General features: G+C 38.3%; 1 protein-coding gene and 1 long non-coding RNA gene across 4 annotated transcripts in view; one reads left to right on the top strand and one right to left on the bottom strand.

Moving 5' to 3' along the window:
- Positions 1-20730, top strand: part of LOC131031279 (replication factor C subunit 3) — a 102644-nt gene that overhangs the window by 81091 nt on the left and 823 nt on the right. For both annotated transcript variants that reach the window (XM_057962359.2, XM_057962360.1), the window contains exons 6-10: positions 18254-18432; positions 18543-18679; positions 20213-20308; positions 20428-20497; positions 20640-20717. In XM_057962359.2, coding sequence (XP_057818342.1) covers positions 18254-18432; positions 18543-18679; positions 20213-20308; positions 20428-20497; positions 20640-20717 — 560 coding nt within the window. The remainder of the gene's footprint in view (positions 1-18253; positions 18433-18542; positions 18680-20212; positions 20309-20427; positions 20498-20639; positions 20718-20730) is intronic.
- The window catches only part of LOC131031280 (uncharacterized), a 107653-nt gene that overhangs the window by 78204 nt on the left and 8719 nt on the right, over positions 1-20730 (bottom strand). The window contains exons 2-4 of one of the 2 annotated variants that reach the window (XR_009103019.1): positions 18592-18664; positions 18285-18392; positions 17663-17930 (exon numbers count right to left, since the gene is read on the bottom strand). This is a non-coding gene — a long non-coding RNA (uncharacterized LOC131031280). Of the gene's footprint in view, positions 1-17662; positions 17931-18284; positions 18393-18591; positions 18665-20730 lie in introns of those variants that run through there. The other variant, XR_009103018.2, reaches the window with a different exon arrangement.

Consider the following 20730-nt stretch of genomic DNA (forward strand, 5'->3'; position numbering starts at 1 on the left):
TCATTCGAGCATCTAGGCATTCGACGTAAGTCCACCTTGTGAAACCAGCAATATCGCATCATATACAACTAAGTCTATCCAAGAGCACATCAAGACCTGGCATTCCAGAACCTTGGAGTTGTCCCACACGATCATGCAACTTAGCATTTGGGAGTCTTTATTCAAGAGAGGATAGAATACTTAGTATTTTATTCTGTGTTGCATAGTGCGTAAAAACACCATCAACTGGTGGTAAGGTCATGATCAAAGCTACCTTCATAAGATCTACCATTAGTCCTTCCTTGCAAATAATGTGTCCTAGTAGTGTTCCAAAAAGTACAAGAAATATGCATTATTTGATATTCAATGATATTTGCAGGCTCCTACATCTTTCCAACATTGTGCAGAGTGATTGGATGTGATTTTTAATCATCCCATAAGTTGTCTAGTCATCCAGATAGACTTCTAGGAAGTCATGAATAAAATCTATGAATGTATTGACCATTATACGGCTAAATACTGCTAGAGCATTCTGCAAGCCAAATGGCATCAATGTGTACATAAATGATCCCCATTCTATCACAAGGGTGGTCTCAGTTGATCTTCTTCTATGAGCTTGACCTGATGGTATCCAGAGAATCCATCAATGAATGAGTAAATTTCCCTTCCTAACAAATTCTAAATTTATTCTATGAATAGAGTTGGAAAGGGATCATGAATATAAGCTTTGTTTAGTTCTCAAAAATCAACCATCCTCATTTCTCCTGTCTTTTTGGTATGGACCACCATAGTGCTAATCTATTTTGAATCTTAAATCAATTTTATGATTCTTGCTCCTAACATCTTATCTGATTATGATTTAACTTCCATTTTCATATTGGGATTGAGACTGAATAGTTTTTTCTTTTGTGGTTTGGCTCCTTTAAATTGCATTTTTATTACTCCAACTTCTTCCTTAATACCTTTCATCCTTGTGAATGTCCAAGGAAATAATTCTTCATACACGGACAAAAGCTCAATCACATTTGCAACTACTTGCTCATCCCAATAATCCCAGATTTTATCTAGATAAAGATTAGCAATGGATGTTATATTTTCTTCCCTCAATTTAAGAGGTTGATTGTAGTATTGATATTTTGAATCGTTATGGAGTTGTAGTTCTCCTTCCCCTTTTGCTACTGGTATTTCTAGCTTAGGGTCCGGGTCTCCCTCTTCTTGAGGTGCGTTACAACACCAATTTTCCACAAAATGTGTCTATGCATTCATCCACTCTATTACTTTCCATATGCCTTTACTCCGAGGTGGAGAATTTTGAGGTAGTAGTTGTGTATTAGTTTTTTGCAACTGGCCTGAAGATAATTTCCTTCAATCACCTTAGTGCAATACAAATATTGTCATTTTTATCCCAAATGAGAATGTGTGGATGAAGACTATTTGAAGCTCTTGCCAATCCTTTGTTTTAATCCTTGTCTCTTGATTTATGTACCATGTTTGGACTATTGGTGCTAGCATCCATTAAAGCAGTTGTATGTATAATTGGTGGTCATATTCTCCACATCCCTGTCATACATACTTGTAAGTGTTCCTCCAAAGTGATTGAACCCTTATATTCTAGAATGATAGCATATTCCTCTTCCCCCTACATGTATCTAGTTATGATCAAAATTTCAAAAACATGCCAATAATGAATGTTATTTTGTGTGTTTGCCACCAACATGTGGCATTTCAAACCAATGTATATTGCAATGTGGCAATCTGCATTTTTTCATCTTCAAACGTTTGTTCCATGTCCTTTATATATTCATTTAGGTCGCCAATTCCTAAGAATCTAAGAAATCTAATATGTGAGATTTCCCTTTGGATATGGTTTATGTATTTTGTGTCCTTGAGAGATGGTCTCAAGTTACCACTTGTAGTGTTTTCTGATTCTTCAAATGGATTATCTTTATGCGGTATTATGTGGTATCTTTTCCAAGTGTTTTCATATCATAAAGGCCCTTCTAAACTTGTATATCTTGCAAGAGGTCTGTTGTGACGTTTTAACACATCGCCCCATTGCAAATGGGGACCCCCTACTTTTTAGGCCCTCCCGGTCTTTTGGCTTCCGTTTTTGGGGTCTTTTCGCAGCAGTCTCATCAATCTCTTTACTTTGCAAGTGTTTGGGGGTCATATTGATTAAGTCTGCTTTTTGTTTGAGCAAGTTGGTGAAGTCTAGGGCCTGTTTTGTCTTTTTTTTAAGGTTTCTGCCTTTTGTCCTAGATTTTAGGGTATTTTGTTAGGGTTTTAAAGAAACTGAACATACGACTGGAATCAGGACCCTTCAAGGAACCTCCCAGTAAAATTTGAGCCAAAAAATGGAGCAACTTTCTATTTTTAGAAAGTTCCTATTTTTTAGGGATTTTACTGAGTCCCGGAATGTCGTCATTTTGCCAAAAACCAAACTTACTATTTTTAGTAAGTTTCTATTTATAGTAAGTCATTCTTGGGTCATGTCTAGGGGTCTAACGCTGACGTTTTGAAAAGCTTTCTATGTTTTGAATGTTGGTTTTGACAGGACCATTCAAGCAAACTATGAAGATCAGACATTTGCAACTATTTCTAATTCCAAAATATCAGAAAGCATGGGTCTGGAAAGTCCTCCCAAATTCTTATATGGTGGCCTGATCCGGATGGGGCTCAAAATCCATCCAAGTCCGGAAGAAGCATGAAAAGACAAAATTCCTCCTCCACAGCAAAATTCTACCCCAGGCCAAGGACAGGCGCCAAAATGGAGGTCTCATGGAGGATTCACAAATTGATGAATTCCTCCTTGTTGACGTGTATTTTGTACACCATCATACACAGAATAAAATACCTTAAGGCATCTTATCCTCTCTTGAAAAAAGTCTCTAACTGCTGAAGATTCGCATGAAGGATCAGTTAGGATGACTCCAATGTTCTGGTTAGTAGGGTCTCTACGTGTGGATAAGCACCAGTTGGTATGATGTGATTTGCTGTGTCCTCAAGGGGATCTTACACTCCGAAATTCCGAAATCTTACTAAACTAAGAAGCTTTTCAAAAAATAACAAAAGGGATAGGGTTTTGAAAGAATTTTAATCTAGTCTAACCCTAAGAATGACTTCGTGTGAACAAGACTTGGCAAGATTCAACCAACTTCAATTTTGCCATAAGATAACAACTCAATTGAAATTGATGCGATCTTCTAAGGTAACAAAATGATTTTCAACGCATCAAAGATCAAAGACACTACCACGAAGGTACATATCCAAGATACAATGATGATTGAAGGTTAAGTAATTCAGGTATTCTCCAGTCGACCACACAAGGCGTTCCTACAATCAGCAAGAAGCTAGTGGTTTGGATTACGAATCCTACCAAAGATCAAGTCTCACACTATGTCCTTCAAATTAACACACTACTTTGATTGAGCATGATTCAAGTAAATTTAACAACCATGAAGATAACCCAGAAAGTTGCAACAAAACACCATAACTTCAATATTTCATTGATTTCAAAGTCATCATGTACAACAATTGCTTGAATTCCTCTCCTCAAACTCAATCTTGATACAAAAGTAAAATTGCTTCTAATTTTAATCTCTCTAATCTCTCAACTATCTCTATTCTCTATTACTCTAGTTACAAATGAAATGGAAAATGAGGGTATAAATAGCATCCTCAATTACAATGAATGGTCCAGATTGAAAGTAGATCAACGGTCAAGATCATGACACCTAAACCCTAATTAGGGTTTGTTACAAATGGCCTCCTTTTTACTGAACAACATTAAATGCATAGCCAAATATTAAATTTGGCACAAAAACCTAGGAGACATAAACCAATGACAAATAAGATGCCATGTCATCTATAACAACCTCTCATCTAGAATCTTATTCCCTTTCCAATTCTCTTTTTTAGCATATGCAATGAATCTTGATACGATTCCTTCGATCTCTGCAATTGGAATCTCGGGAAGATTCTTCATACTTTCTTCCAAATGGATGACTTGATCGAATGCATCTAGAAGAGCTGCGTCCCATGAAGATTCAAGTTCCTTTGTTCTTTCAATCAGGGGCATGGTGGCAAACATCTGATCATATTGCTCATCTGTAACATTTGCGTCCTTGCAAAAGATGACCTTGATTCTATCCTCTAATTCCTGCATATCCACATCTGTCTCGACCTCGATCCTCCTGCCAAGAATGGTACGAAGTACCTCAAATACTCTGTCCTGGATCGGATTGATCACCTCCTCAACTTGGCTACATCTAGTACTAATGTCCTCAAAGAAAACATTCTTCATATGGAGTAAGGTTCACCATTGAAGCAAACTGTGAGGTCCTCCATCCATGATCTTTTCTTGCGCTAAGACCTTTCTTGATGTGTGTCTAATTACTTTCAAGACAGGAATGATAACATCTTTGGTATGGGCAAATGCGGCTACTGTTATCATCAAATTGTGGATTATCTCAAGAACCTGGATAGCTTGATGAATAATCTTCATCATCCTTGTTACAAACTCTATGGCAACTGTATGAGATTTATCCATCCAAGTACTTGTACGCCGGACCATATTCCTGAATCTTTCTGCTTCATTGATTGATTGAAGTGGAAGTGCCTGTACTAGTGATCTAGCTGGATCCTGACGTCCCAAAGGTTCATTGATGTGACTGAAATATGTCCTCCATGCACCGACCTCTCTCTCAAGCTTTCTATTCTTCTCCATTTCTTCTCTAGGCTTGTCCTTCAATGCTTCAAATGAATCGGTGGCATCATCCAACGTCTGCTCTGCTATGGATGGTCCTAGCTCAAAAGTCTGTATATCATATTCCTCTGCTAGGATCTCTCCTTCATATTTGTCTACTGCCGGTGTAGCTATCTGCAGTTTTCTGGATCCAGTCTCATCTCGAATCATCTTGGACATCTTGGTAGCCTTTCTCTTCTCTGTTACTTCGTGAGAACGTCCAACAAGGCTCTCTAAATCAATTGCATTGTCCTCGTCCTCTACTACGATCACCTTGGTCAATCTTTCCTTCAACCAATCTGGGATGGCCGATCTTGTCTCTTGAACTTGAATTTCTTTATGCACTATTTCCTCTTGTCTGGGAGGAGATGTTATTTCATTGTCTTCTCTATCTTCATCTAGCTCATAATCTTGGAGAGATCCATCTGGGGACCCCTACTGTGCCTGTCCTTCCCCTTGCCTGTCGTTCTGTACCATCGACTCCATGGATTCTTCCACTTGAAGTATCCTTTTCTCCTGTTGAGAAGATGTGTCGGATGAACGATCTCGGTTGGCCTCTTGTTTCTTCTTGGAAGATTCTCTCTTTCCAGGTCTCTCTTTCCTCTTCGAACCTCTTGGACGGAGATTGCCCTCACTGGCACATCGAAGGTTACCTTCACCTGAGTTTCTAGGATTAGGATTGCCTTCACTCACACTAGCTCCACCTTCGGCTGGTTTCTCTTCCAAAGCGAAAGTCATAGCTATGCCTTGCTCTCTCAACTTCTGATGTTGTACGTCAACCCATCTGCGAGTACAAGACAAAACTGGAGCCATTAAAGCATCTAAATCCATGACCTCAGGCTCATTCCAATCTAACCTTATTGATTTGCTTTCTCGATCATAGGATGACTGGATATGTCTGCCACTGTCCTGAGCTTGGTCGGCCACTCTGTAAATCCTGCATTTCCTGATGAAATCCAAAGGCAATCTAGAATGCATTTTTCGTTTCACTTCAAGATCATCTAAGAGATTCATCATAAAATCTTCTATTTGGTACTCATGCTTAAACTTCCTACCGACTGTCTCCTCTAAATGTCCATGTGGATCAAAGCTTTCCCTCAAAGCAAAGGTTGAAAAAGAATACAAGGCTAACTCCTTCTCTGCGTCATCCATGGCTAAAGAATTAGGACATACCTCAACTGAATTGCCCAAAATGATAGGTACTGGAACTCCATTCCCATGTCTGTGTCTGAATGCCTTCGCATATGCTGCCAACTGTCTTGTTACTTCAAGTAACACAATTCTGTCTGTCGGATATCTCGGCAACATGTATGGAGGTAAAGGACATCCATGCACTCTAATATAAGTGAACTTCGGAAATTGGATAAACCAAGCACCGTACCTCTTGATTAATTCCTGTGCATCTTGAGATAATCTGTTGTGAATCCCACCTTGCAACGTCCTTGTGATGTTCATCGTGAAGGTATCATTAACTAACTTGTAGTTGCTTCCTGGCGGATGATGCAAGTAGGCATAGGAATCACAAGCTCTGACCTCGCCGGGTCCTCTTCCAATCACTCCTCTATGAGGTAGTCCTGCGTACTCAAAACTCCTGATCAAGGCATAGATGACGTATGAACTCATGTGGAAGGACTTGGTAGCCTTGAGTCTCCTCAACTGTATGTCTAAGCAATGGCTAATCATTCTAGCCCAATGTATCGTACCTTTTCCTTGAACAATCACCTGGATGAAGTAGAACATCCACTTCTCAAAGTAGAAGGCGTGAGGGGCTCCTGTAACTCGGTTGAGCATCGTGATCAAATCTCTGTACTCCTCCTGGAAATCAATCCTGTGCGGTGTGTTCGGGATCTTGCTTAGACGGGGACGGCTCTTGAGTAACCAGTTCTTATTAATTATGCTTAGACAAGCATCTGGATCATCTTCGTACATTGACCTGGCTCCTTCTATGCTCTTGTATATCATGTCCCTGTGTTCTGGAAGATGGAAAGCTTCACTTATAGCTTCCTCTGAAAGGTATGCCAAAGTGTTTCCCTCATTGGACACAATCGTTCTGGACTGTGGATCATAATGACGAGAACACTCGATCATCAACTCATGGCACTGAACTGCTGGAGGAAAGCCGGCCACCTTAATGATGCCACTCTCGATTATTCTCCGGGCGACAGGTGATGGCTTGCCAATGTAAGGGACCTCTCGAAACTTCTTCGTGCTAAAGTTACCCAAGTTAGTATCTCCAATGTTGCTCCACTTCGACACGATCTTGGTCTCCACTTCTTCAGTCCTTTGATCTTCCTTCATGAGAGCTGAACGACTGGTGGATGCTCCCGCCTTCGGGGTTGCCATACCTACACAACATTTCATAATGAGAAACTAGATCTTGCAATATATAACATAGATTAGAGAATATTTTAGGAAACTTCATGATAAGTCTTAGAGTTATCATTTCCTAAAAAACGATCGAGCTAGGAATTCAAAATTCAAAAGTCAAAATTTAAGCTATGACGATCTAAAACTTAAAACAATAGAACCAAATCGCCATACCTCACGAGAGAGCTAACTCTAGAATGCAAATGAATAAAATCGCCTAGGCAAAATTGATATTTCAATGTGATCTTCAAATAAATGTCCTTCTTATCAATATCGCCACCTTTGATATGTTCTTGACGTGATCTCCTCTAAATGATCAAACCTTTATCAATTCGCTCAAAGGGAAAATTAATGTTCGCACTCCTTGGATGATACTTCGCACCACCTTGGATATAAATTCGCACCACTTTGCTTTGTATACTCCAAATCGCATTTCTCCTTTGTCTTCCTCAAATCGCATGTAAGAGATGAAAATGATAATGTGAAAATGACGATTCTCACCTCTCCTTTATAGCGCTCACCTCATATTCACCTTGAGGCCGACTTGGTAATTAAATAAGGCAATTTAAACGATTTTTAAATAAATACAAGGGCCGACCTCCATAAAACAAATAAATACCAAGCGCTATATTTAATTTTTTATTAAAATAATTAATTAATTATTTGCCAATGTTTTTTAATTTAACAATTTCGATTTTTACAAGGCAAAAACAATTAATTAATACCAAGCGCAAATATTAAATGCCATTTTAATTGGATTTTCAAACTTATCGAATTTTCTAGCATTTAAATAATTTCAAAAATGTGTTTGAGCGCCAAAATTTGAAAATGAAATATACAAACCTCATCGCCCTGGTCCCTGACTGAGGGACAGGAGCGATCCATCATCTTGGTCTCGATCTTTGCACTTTTGACGTTCAAAGTCTTCATCTTCACGTTGAAGTTGGCATTTTCGTTGGGTCCTTCAATCTTAATTGACTTATCCTTGCAAATGAATGTATCTCATGACCATTATCACCCTGGTCCCTTGGAGAGGGACAGGAGCGATCCCTATTCTTTTACGTGAGATTCTTCGTTCTTGATATCAATTCCTCGTTCATTATCCTTCAAACAACGTTTTGAACCCTTTGCAAGTTTGTTTTGTCATGATCTTCGAAGGATGATAAGTGCTTTAGCAAATATCGCCCTGGTCCCTTGGAGAGGGACAGGAGCGATCCTCATAATTTCTCCTTGATCTTTGCAACTTTGAACTTCAACCTTCATTGTGAGGGACAAACCATGTTATTCTTTCACTCCCCTTTCGTTTTGCTTGAATTCCACAAGACACCTTGATGTTTTAGAAGATCATCGCCCTGGTCCCTTGGAGAGGGACAGGAGCGATCTTGAAGCTCTAGCTAGAATTTGCCACCTTTCAACCTTTGTACTTCGATCATCATCTTTCAAATGGCGTTCTCGATCTTGCCCATCCTTGTCTTGCCTTGATTTAAAAGGAATCTGAGTGTTTTAATGAAAATCGCTTTGGTCCTTGTCCAAAGGACAGGAGCGATATAACTTTCTTATTCAAATTGGTATACTTTGACGTTCGACACCTTGGCATATCACCTTGTTAAGACGCCTTAGACCTTGTGTGATCCTACAAAACCTTGACTCGGCATGAATTTTACATGAATTGGCAAGTATAATAGATATCGCTCTGGTCCCTTGGAGAGGGACAGGAGCGAACTTTAAGATTTTGAGCTTGTCTTTGTTTCCATCCACTTGCCATCGCTTTCATAATGTAAGATGAAGTCTCTTGATCCTTCTTAATCACTTGATACTTGTTTGACTTTTGAAATCTATGCCTTTATGGAAATATCGCTCTGGTCCCTGCCTGAGGGACAGGAGCGAACCTAGGTGTCTTGGTGTAAATCCTTTAATGTTGCGACCTTTGATGCCTTGTGTTTGATTGAGATGCCTCGAAACACCCTTTGCCACCTTGTTCTTCATCTTGGAGTGTCTTGAACTTAAAGAAAAGGCAACATTACCATTATATCGCCCTGGTCCCTTGGAGAGGGACAGGAGCGATCTTGCTCTTGTGGGCTTCATCTCACCTTGTTAACTTCAAAAATTATCTTCAACGTATTCGTAATGTTCCTTTCCACTCATCCATGCCTTGGGATCCATTGTAACTTGGCAAGAAAATCATCTAAGACAAAAATCGCTCTGGTCCCTGCCTGAGGGACAGGAGTGAACTTGGGCATTTAGGTCCCTTGTTGACGTTTCATAATCTTCAATTTATCTTCAACGGGTTTAACTCATATCTTTTCTTGCCTTCAAAACAAAAACTTGCTTGATCTTTGTCCAGATCATGCCCTATGAAGGACTTCGCTCTGGTCCCTGGGAGAGGGACAGGAGCTACAAAGAACTTCGCCCTGGTCCCTGACAGAGGGACAGGAGCGATTTTTACATTTTGAGTCATTCTCCTTCACGACGGCACTTCAAGTTATATTCATTTGGTAGAACACATCTCCTTGGACCTCTTCAAATCATCAAGTCGTTAAAATCCTGCAAGGACAAAGCAATATTTGATTTTAAGCTCCGGTCCTTCACTGAGGGACAGGAGCAATTTTCTTCCCTGAGGCATTTCCGTGTTCGTGAAATTCTTCAATTTATATTCAACGGAAAGATCACGTCTTCCTTCATCACTTTTAATTCGAAATTCATCTTGACTCTGCAGGGACAGTAAGATATTTGAAAACGAGCTCCGGTCCTTCACTGAGGGACAGGAGCGATTTTGCTCCTACAGGCCAAAATAACATGATTTCACAAGTTTAATCAATTCACGAGGCAAAAAACAAATCATTCCCAATGCCCGGGATCAAAAATCAAAAAGGTCAAAATTTAATCAAAATTACTCAATTGGACAAAAATTCATATTTCATCTTCAATACTTACACAAATTTAAGCTCTGCACTCAAAATTTCCAATTGAAAATAGACCATTTTGGCGAATTCATTGCATTCAAAATTGCATCCTACGAAAGGAGGCTCAAAAAGCTCTCAAAACTGACTGGATTCTGGCCTGAAAAGACGGCAATTAAAACCCTAAGGCTTGACCCTAAATCTAGACAATTGACTGACTAACAAAACCCTAAAAAACGAAGCGAAAGGCGAGCGAAAAACGAGCAAAAAGAGGGGGTCCCCATTTCAAATGGGGCGATGTGTGAAATGGTCACAACACTCCTCCACAGCAGAATTCCGCCCCAGGCCAAGGACAAGCACCAGAATGGAGGTCTCATGGAGGATTCACAAATTTGATAAAATTCCTCCACAGCAAAATTCCGCCCTAGAAGGTACCAAGGCGCCAAAACCACCCTGCCATGGAATTCATGAAAAATGTTGAAATCCTTGCCATAGTTGAGATTGTGCCCTAGGAGAAAGGAGGGCGCTAAAGGAAGGTGATCGAGGAAAGATGAAAAATGGATGAATCCCCCACCAGTGCAAAATTCTGCACAACACTTAGGTAGGGTGCTAAAGTAAAAAGGTCAAGGAGGGAAGGAAAAGTTGTGAATTCCTTCCTTGGGTAAAATAGTGCCCAAGCCATGATCAAAGCACCAAAAGAGAGGGATCCTAGAGAAATCAAAAGTTGATGAATTCCTTGATGCATGCAAATTAGCACCCAAGGTGAGATTAAGGTGCCAAACAAGAGAAATGAAGGAAAATTGAAGAACGATGAAAATCCATGACCCAAGCAAATCAGCGCCCAAGCACAAGATGGGGCGCCAAATCCATTAAGGCATGGAAGAATGCAAAATGAAGGAATTCCTTGACCAAGTCAAAACGCCGCCTAGGAACAGAGGAGGGCGCCAAAGTAGTATGCTCATGGACAATAGACAAATGATGAAATCCTCCTCCATGTTGAATTTCTGCCTAAGCACTCAAGAAGGCACCAAAGTCAGCAAGTCATGGAGAATTCAACATTCAATGAATTCCTTGACCAATGCAAAAATCCACCCCAAGCCAAGGGAGGGCGCTAAAGTTGATACACCTTGGAGAATGCTCAAACTCATGAATTCCTCCTCCATGGAGAATTTGCGCCCAAGGGTTCATTAAGGCACCAGAACACACAAGGCGTGGAAGATGGAGAAAATTCAAGATTCCAAGGAATGGAGAGATCAACGCCTTGGTTAATGAAAGGGATATCAGAATGGTTAAGACATGGAAATGATAAATTCCACCATGCAAAATGAATTCCATGGTCAGGATTGGAAACTAAAGAAATTTGGCCCGGGCATGGAAAATCCAAGAAGGTTCAAAATTCCATCACCAAGTGAGATTTGTGCCCAAGGAAGGTACTAGGACGCCAAAACTTGATGGTCATGGAAAACTTCAAAATCACAAAATTCCCTACCAATGCAGAATCATTGCCCAAGTCCATATGCAGGTGCCCAAGTCAAGGTACCAAGGAAGAGCATGGAAAGGATGAATTTCCTTTATCAAAGTCAAAATTCTAGACCCAGTCAAGAAGTTGAGAATTTTCTAGAGCATGGAAATAATAAAATTCCTTACACCAAGCTGAATTCCACATTCCACGCCTAAGTTTGAGAGTCCAAGATGGAAATTTCCAAGGCAAAGGAAAATTTCAAGGGTCAAGGAAGAATGGAAATGCAGAAACCCCCTTAGTGGAAATTTTGAAAAAATATATTTTTAGACAACAGATCTCGACGGAATCCAGAATTTTTTTGCAGATTTGGACTCGTAAGGGAATTCTCTCTCCCCTGGACCCGAGTCCTAAATTTTAGGAAAGTTCCTAAAATATAGGAGATGGTGGAAAATTATTTAAAATCTCCTCTAGAGCAAGGAAAGTTCGAGAAACTTCAAGAAAATTCTTCATGGATCAAATTCTTCCTCTCCAAGGGTTTCTCGCCAAGTGGCAGCTGTGTCAACACATGAAGAATTAATGGAGCATCTTTTGCATGTAGCCGTCACATTTAAGGCATTATGGCAAATTAGTTTTTTTGCATGCAGTCGTCACGTTTAGGAGATGATGGTGCATTTATGGCATCATGGGGCGATTTTGCATGGAGGCATATTTATTGCATTTATGATTTATTGGGCGAGCTTGATGGATGATGGTGCATTCAATGCACAATGGACACCATTTTTGGCAAGAATGTAATTAATTGTAATGGGAAGGAATTAATTGTATATGGGCATAATGGGCATTTATTGTTGACTCCCACCTTGTTGCATCATGTGTGGGGAATCTTTTAGGGAGAAACCTTAATTAGGGTTTTGCATGTAATCATGGCTTGAGGCCTATATAAAGGGGTGACCCCCCTCATTTGTAATAGGAGGGAGACTTGTATGAAATTGTTGCGATAAGTTTTGAGATAATAACAGTGAAACATTGTTCTCTGATGGTGTCCACTTAAATTATTTTTTCAAAGCTTCCATGGTTTCACCTTCCTCACTTAGATTAGAAATAGTAAAGTGCTTTGATTTCAATGGAGAATGTAATGGTGTCTGATGAATTTCCATGGTTCATACTTTTTGCATCTTGCTGATTGTAAGTTGTAGTGTAAAGTTAGTCTGAGCCCCCTAAATTTGTGCTAAGTTCGATTGTGGATAGTCATTTGGATTGCGTCGTTTTTGGGTATTCAAATGTACTTTCTCAATTTGAAAATCCTCTAGTATCCCCAAAAGATTGCACCGGTCCTTGCGGAGTTGTAGTTGATCTTGGCAAAGTAGAGCTTGGTTTATTTGGAATTTGTCCACCAAAGCACTACTCATTGTTATCACTGCCCTTAGGAGTAGATTTAGATCCTTCTAAACCCTTTCCCTTTTACTTTTTGTTCATTTTAGTCCATTCGAAGCAGCAACATCTTAGAATTGCCATATCCAATGATGGAGTTCCGACCACAACAAAGAAATGAAAGAATGATGCAAACGTAAGGCCCCTTGGATTACTAGAAATCACATCAGCCAACTGAGTCACGTCCATAGCATAAAGGAACCTTGGAGTCGATTGTTTGAACTTCTTGCAATCTTAGCATGTAATCGCACTTTGATCAAGAGAGAGTGAAGTGACTGTTAGGCAACTTTATTTTGTGTTCAACGCTATCATAAAAAACACGTCAACAAGGTCCACTCTTGTTCTTCTTGTATCCACACACTTAGAACTTTTACACTATTTGTATTTCCATTATTACTTTTTCACTCAATTTCCCCTTCACTATTTGGTTCTTCTTTGGTAGCTATGTTAGGTAGTGCACAAATTGAATAAAGTAGCCATGTGTCATCTTCTTCATTTTCTCCTGGGACTACTCTTATACATATGAGCTTTCTACGTCCTCTCTGTTGATGTGTTTTTATGCATTATGCAACACAGAATAAAATACCAAAGGCACTCTATCCTCTCTTGATCAAAATCTCTTCTTGCTAGGGTGGCTTTTAGGGGTTCAATTGCACAAATTAGTTTGCTTGAGGTGGCTTTTGATGGTCCAATTGCACTAAGTTGAGAGGCCTTTTGGGGCTGATTTGCACAAGTGGATTTGTATTTCACCTTTGGCTTAGACAAATCACATATCAAGATGATCATTTTGATTTTTCCTTTCCTCAAATCATCTCTAGCTTAGGCGCAATTTCAAGTTTGATTTGCACAAATACCTCATGGTAAGTAAGCCAATGACAAGACCACGCTGTGAGCAAGATTTTGCCTTAGTCAAATTTTACCTCCAAAATTTTGGTAAGTTCAACGTTTTCACACCTCATCGTTTTGGATATTTCACATCATTGAAAACAATTCTTGACATCTATTCTTCAAACCTAACTTTTGCCATACCAAACCCTAGAACCCATCCATATTTGCAAAGGAGACCCTGGTGATTGACAGAAGCCACCTTCACTCATAAGTGAAGGTTAACAACTAGGAAACTACTACCAAGAAAAACACTAAAGCAAAGCCAAAAAGTGTGGGTCCTCATTTGCAATGGGGCGATGTGTGAAAATGTTACAACACTTTCCTAGGGGGATATGGTGACCTTAGTATCATTTGCAAAGGAGATTTCTTCTTTTTTAAAATCACTATTCCATTTGCATTGACAAACCATTTGAGGCCTAGTTATGCTCGAAATGTATTGAAAAGTTTTTTCATTTCCACCACTTCAAAAATCAACTATCAATTTGAGGCCCTACACATTAACCTCAATTCTTCCAAGTGCCCATTGTTTGCATTCCAGATCCATCTATTGAGCTAACATTGAATAGAGTTTTTACTACATTAGGCCTTCCCAATTTTTCCCAAGTTGCTGCCGGTATGATGTTAATGTCTGAACCTAAGACTACCATACTGTGTTTTACTTTGTAGTGATTTAGATGTGAAGTTATCATCAGGGATATGTTCTTTCAATCCCAATCTCTTGTTATTCTGTGAATTTGTGGCTAATTGTGTGTTTGTTTATTCCAATATTTTCCTAATTGCTTCAATTTGACCAGCAAATTCTTTTGTTGTGCCAAGGAAGCCAATTTATTCAATGGAAACAATTCTTCTAAAAAACAACCAATTTCTTCATTTTATTGTTGAATAACTGTTTATTTGAGGCTTTCTATTATCTATCATGATTTTGCTTCGTGGGTCAAAAGTATCCGCAATCATCTTCTTCCGAATCTGATTCTTCACTTGTATCCTTGTTTGTCTTCTTTTTATTCTTAGCCATGTCAGTCCCTTGGCAAGTACGTACCACAGTTTTGTTTTTCTGATTATTTGATTTTTCAATTTTTTGAGATTTTATCTCCTTGTGATATTCTTCTTCAGAGGTATCCTCATTTGTGGATGTCTGATGACCAATTATCAACTCTTTGACATCCTCTAGTGCCTTGCAAAAATATTCTCCCAATAACCCTGGCTCCCCTATTTACCCCTTGAAGCTCATCACTCTCAGATTTGGGTGGGGTGTTCTAAAAGTATTGTTGTGCCCTTTCACAATTGTATAGATCAAGATCTTCATTGCTGCAGAATGCACAATTCTTCTTTTTATCTGACCAGCATTTTGTGGCATAGTGACTGGTTTACCGCATTTGAAACAAGTTGCATCATTCCTTGTGTGGTTTCCCCTTCCATGTCCTTGATCTCCTCTATAATTGAATGGTCTATTCTCCTCCTGGTAATTTTGCAGAAGGGTATTCTTTAATGCAATAGTATTTTTGTTTTTCCTCCATGGTGGTTGTCTATAGGCTGCATCTTGTGTATACAAGAGGCTTTCCACAAGCCCCTTGACATAGGTCATTGCTTGATCAGCATCTCTGTTATATCCCTAGCTTAGCGAACATCTAGGGTCCAGATGAGGTTCTGCATTTCTCAAGTGGAGTGCTTTATGAACAGTTATCTGTCTCATGGTCATCCCATTCTCCACAAATTCCATAATACATGATTGGAGCTTTTGCAGCACTATTTGAAGCTCCACCTTTATTGTCACTGCCCTTTTTTCTTCCAGTGCCTTCGAGAAACCGTTTCTTGAATTACCTCATGAACAGTAAGAACACCATATATTTTGTTTTCCCTAATTAACTTCTTCTCTTGCCATTATATCCTGGCACAAAGTGAGTTGTTCAACTGCTAATTGTAACTTTTTTGTTGCCTCACTTTCTTTCTGTCTGTCTGTTTTCCTCCATGGTTTTGCCTCAATGCAGTAGGCTAAGGTTACCACATTTGAATATGTATCAAATATTCTTCCATCCAATGCTACTCTAATGTCCTTTTGTAGTTCGGAGATGAGCCATCCTACCTTCTACTTCTTTGTTAGTGGTTCCTCCAATTTGTGAGATACTTCTTTAAACACATTATCATACTCGTTCACTAATTCTTCTTTCCTTCGTAACAATTCTCTCATCTTGCTTACACTCTCAAATGTAATTCTGGAGTATCAAAATTCGCTAGAAAGTCTTTCTTTACCTCTTCCCAATCTTTATCATGTTTAGGATATGTCTTCTTAAACCAATCCAACATCTCCTTCCTCAAGGATGCCACAAAGTCCAATTGTTTGATCTTATCTTCTTTCATATCTTTTCTCTGCCATAATGACTCTAGGAGGAATATATGTTTTGCGGCCTCAATAGTGTCTTTGCTAATTACTCGAAGTTTGATTGGTGGCTCCATTTTGTATTTTTCTTTCTCCTATTTTGGTTTCCATAGCGGCTAAGTTTCTTTCTTCTCTTTCTTGGTACTTCTTACTTACTGTCACAGATTTATTTCCTCAACCCTTGTCTCTTGCTAATTTGGTCTCAAAGTACTCTTTCCCCAAAATCTCTTCCCAATCTGCTATAATTTGCTCATGGACTCTTTTCTTTTTCTTGTGTTATCTCTTCAAATTATATTCTTCTTGTTTTATAGGGAATGGGGGATGATTCCTGGTCCAGGGGTTGTGACTCTTCATAACAGTACTTCATTTTTGGTGATGCTCTCTTATTGTTCCTTCCCCAAGTTAAACATGGCTTTGTTATCTTTTTCTATCTCTTCTCTCCTTAACTTCCTCACACTTCTATTAACTAATTGTTCCAAATATTCTTCTTTAATGGTTAACATCTTCTTCCGGGTTTTTACAAATTTGAAATCTATCATCAAATTTGATTGTAATGTTAGATAGATCTGGCCCGATTAATGGGCTTTTAGAGATATGTTGTAAGGTTGGAGCCTCATTGCTTATACAGTCCTCTACTAATAACTTCTTGCAATCCCCGTATTCTTTTATACTCTTCTCCAATGTTATCAAAATTTCTCCTGCCTTTTGCCAATGTGAATTCAATTGTTTTGGGGTTTTCCATGCATCCTTTCCAATTTCTTTCCCTTTTTCTCTTTCGGTAGCACCCACCTTGATGCACTCAGCAACACCCACATTGGTGTGCTCATTCCTTCTCTTTTTTGCACTCTCCCATCTCTTGCAGTGCATTTCTTCCCTTTCAACATTCTGTCTATATCTCCTTTCTTTGCCATTTGGGCTTGCCATGTTAACTCTATTTGTCACTTCAATTTTTTCCTTAATCTCTCTCGATTTCTTATTGTCTCCTTTCGCCATGGGTGTTTTTGGTTTGGTGTTACATTACTCTTTTATCTCATCCCATGGTAGTTATTTTGTAACTTTTTCTTATCCTTTCAAGGATTCCTTTTAGAGATTTCCCCCCTTTCCATTCTCCATCCTCTTGATGCCTGACCCCCTCACAAGGCTAACACCAAGGAGATGGTGCTACAATTATAAGAAAATTTCCATCTCTTTCCTTAGTGCTCCTGTCCGGATCAGAAATTAAATTTTCTCTTTACTCTCCTCTATACTGCCTAACCAAGGTCCCAGCAACAGAATGTTAGCAAGAAAATGGGGGAACACAGACCGAAGTAGCCCCAAGTAATTTCTGCATGTTGTATATATACCCCAGACTCAGCAGTATGAGAGTGATAAGAAGTTAACAAACTGTGAATAGACTAGTTAACAAAATGAAATATAGGCAGAAAACTACCTGTCATATACTATGACGCATATCATATGTAACTTCAGATATATATATATATATATATATATATAGAGAGAGAGAGAGAGAGAGAGATGCTTATCCATCATGTACATATACTGTGGGATTACCCCCCTTATAATTATCAGTAACTAATATTCTTATCTTCCTTACATCTTTTTACTCCTCTATCAATACTTTTGTTACATTGTATTGTATCTTATACATATATCTGTGTGGTGGGACATGTCCCTTACATTCAACTATTTCCTCTAAGGGTGTCTCTTCAGCTAGGAGCTCTGCAACCTCTTTGCAGTGGTTTGCAGAAGGATTTTGTTGCTATTGTGGCTCTAGCTGGTCCCCTGCTAACAATCATTCATCAGTATAGAAAGCTGATAAAATTGCAGTCTTAATTTTAAACAAATAAATTTCACAAACTACTACACCATGCAGTTCCCAATTGAAACATCATATATATGAAAAGATACAAACAAATCCATAAATCTGTTGGAATTGTTTCTAGCCCATTGTTTTATACATGTCAGTATATTGAAAGCGCTCTGCATACATCATTCAAGTTGGCTACATGAATGGTTTAGTTTAGAGGCAAAAATATTCTATTCCAATATTTTATGTAATGCCTTTAAATTAATAATATGAAAATTTAAATCACTGTGCTGTGCAGTTATAGTAATTGGTGAGGCTGATAAGCTTACCAGTGATGTTCAACAGTATATCCACTGGCTAATGGAACGTTACCAAGATTCATGCAAGCTTATTTTCTGTTGCTCTACTGTCAACAATCTTCAATCTATAAGTTCTCTCTGCAAGGTCATTGAAATTGAACCTCCAACAAATGAGCAGGTACTAAAATGTCATACTTCTCAACTTTCTCTGGGAGTATATATAATATTGTAAACTTCAGATTAAGAAACAAGGAACATTTAAACATGGTTTTCTTTTAATCCTGGCAGATGATAGAAGTTCTTGAGCATATTGCAAAGAAAGAGGGGATAACTTTACCTAGACCTTTTGCACAACGAATAGCAGAGAATTCAGACAAAAATCTTCGCCAAGCAATCAGATCCTTGGAGGCCTGTTCAAGATCTCAGTATGTATGAATTTTTGCTTGATATTATGACTATAAATATGCACACAAAGAGAAAAAAAAAATTACAAAAGATACGCATCCATGCATATTGCACAAAAATCTTTATAAATCTTGTGGCATCATGCTACGATTCATTTACTTAAAGTTGACTGTAATTATCTAGAATCAGTTAGAGAATTCTTGCTTTTAAATAATGGGACTGGCAAGAACAAGGCCATAAGGCAATGATATTTCACAAGGCTGGCCCCCCAAATATTGGAAATAAGGTGTTTTATGAGGTATGATACACATGAAAATCTTTACTAATCTTAAAGCAAACTTTGAGGTGCAAACCCAGGGATTAACATGTCTGGAGGCTTGTGTATCCTTCATTTTAAGCCCTCATTAGTTTTATGGTTGTCCGTTGCTATGTGTGCAATGTCCACTAATTTACAAAGCATCCATAGTAGCATAGCCCTCTGATAGAATTTCCATCTTCATTAAGACTCCTACTCTCCAGGGTGTGCATAGTAAGCTTAGATTGAGTCTCAAGCATCCTCCAGTTAACAAAGAACCCACCCACCTGACTTAGTCAAAGATCCTCAATATAAGCAAAGGCTCTTTACCTGCAACAGAAATACCAATTGTCTTCTATCGACTCACTTTGTAAACCAATACATTTTCTGTCCAAGTGCATTAAGAAACAATTACATTTCGGTTTTCTGAGTAGTTAGTAATTAGAATTGATCATACAGAAAATTCACTACTAATCAAAAGAAAAGAATTACTTAAAATTTGACAGTTTCTCCTTGTGGGCACTGATTATATGTTTAAAGTCACATTTAGATCTTGTGAGATGAAGAAATATTGAAAATTTAGCCTTGTCCAAAAATACTTTGAAAATAATTGACCAGGACTTTTCAAACCCTCTGAGTTACATATAGATTTGATGTCATTTGTCTATTATGACATAATACTAAGTTTTCGTTGTAGATTGATTTATATTTTTGCTTTATTGTAGAAGCACTCTATATGCGTGTAAGAGGCAATCCTTGGTAAATGAAAATCATACTTTAGTGATAATTCTTTCTTTGGTACAGTGTGATCACCACTTTTATCATATATACATTCTAAGTACCTTAACTTCTTCGAATTAAAGTAGAATATATAAAAGTTCATGTTTGGACTTGACAATAATATGGGAGGCTTGAGAGTGAGTACCAAAAGAGGAGATATCTTGTTTAAGTGTGATCATATGCTTAAAACTGAATATTTATCTAATATAATCAACAGAGCTAGATGAAAAGAGAGACCTTCCCCTCTGATAAACTTATTGGAATGTAGGCATATAATTGAAAACTTATGAACTGATCATTTATCTCCAATATTAAGACACAATATCCTCTTAATGCTGCCTCTGCAATTTTTAACCTACAATTTCTATACGAATAATCAAATAAGGAGATATGCTTGAATCTCTAGCAATTAAATGTCATGTAATTTTAATGCTATGATCTGATTGATATACCCTCGACCACCTGAGACACTTAACAGATATCCATTCATAGAGGATCAAAAGATTCTAACAGGCTGGGAAGATGATATTACAAAAATTGCACAATACATCATGGAGGAGCAGAGTCCAAAACAGTGAGTTCAAAGCTCAATATATACCATATTCATCCCAGTCAATTCTGACTTCCAGTAAATTAATAAATTGGAACTGGGCATTGAACTCACACCAGATCACTTTGGCATTGAACATGCAGGCTCTATAAAATCCGAGGCAAGCTTCAAAATCTAGTTATACACAACGTGGATCCAAGTTTTGTTTTCACTGTAAGCTTCTAAAACTGTCAAATTACACCCTGAGTAAAGAAATTTAAATCATTATATGTTTTTCGAGGTCTGTGACAATTTATATCTTTTGTAAATATGATTCATTGGTTTGATGAACACATTAACTTTTTTATGTTTGCAGTTTTTGGTGGAAGAACTTAAGCACAATTTAGATGATAATTTGCAGATGAAACTTCAGAATCTCTATGTGGCTTTCAAAGTGAGTATAATAG

The sequence above is a fragment of the Cryptomeria japonica genome, chromosome 8 (assembly GCF_030272615.1).
Source record: "Cryptomeria japonica chromosome 8, Sugi_1.0, whole genome shotgun sequence".
Lineage (NCBI taxonomy): Eukaryota > Viridiplantae > Streptophyta > Pinopsida > Cupressales > Cupressaceae > Cryptomeria > Cryptomeria japonica.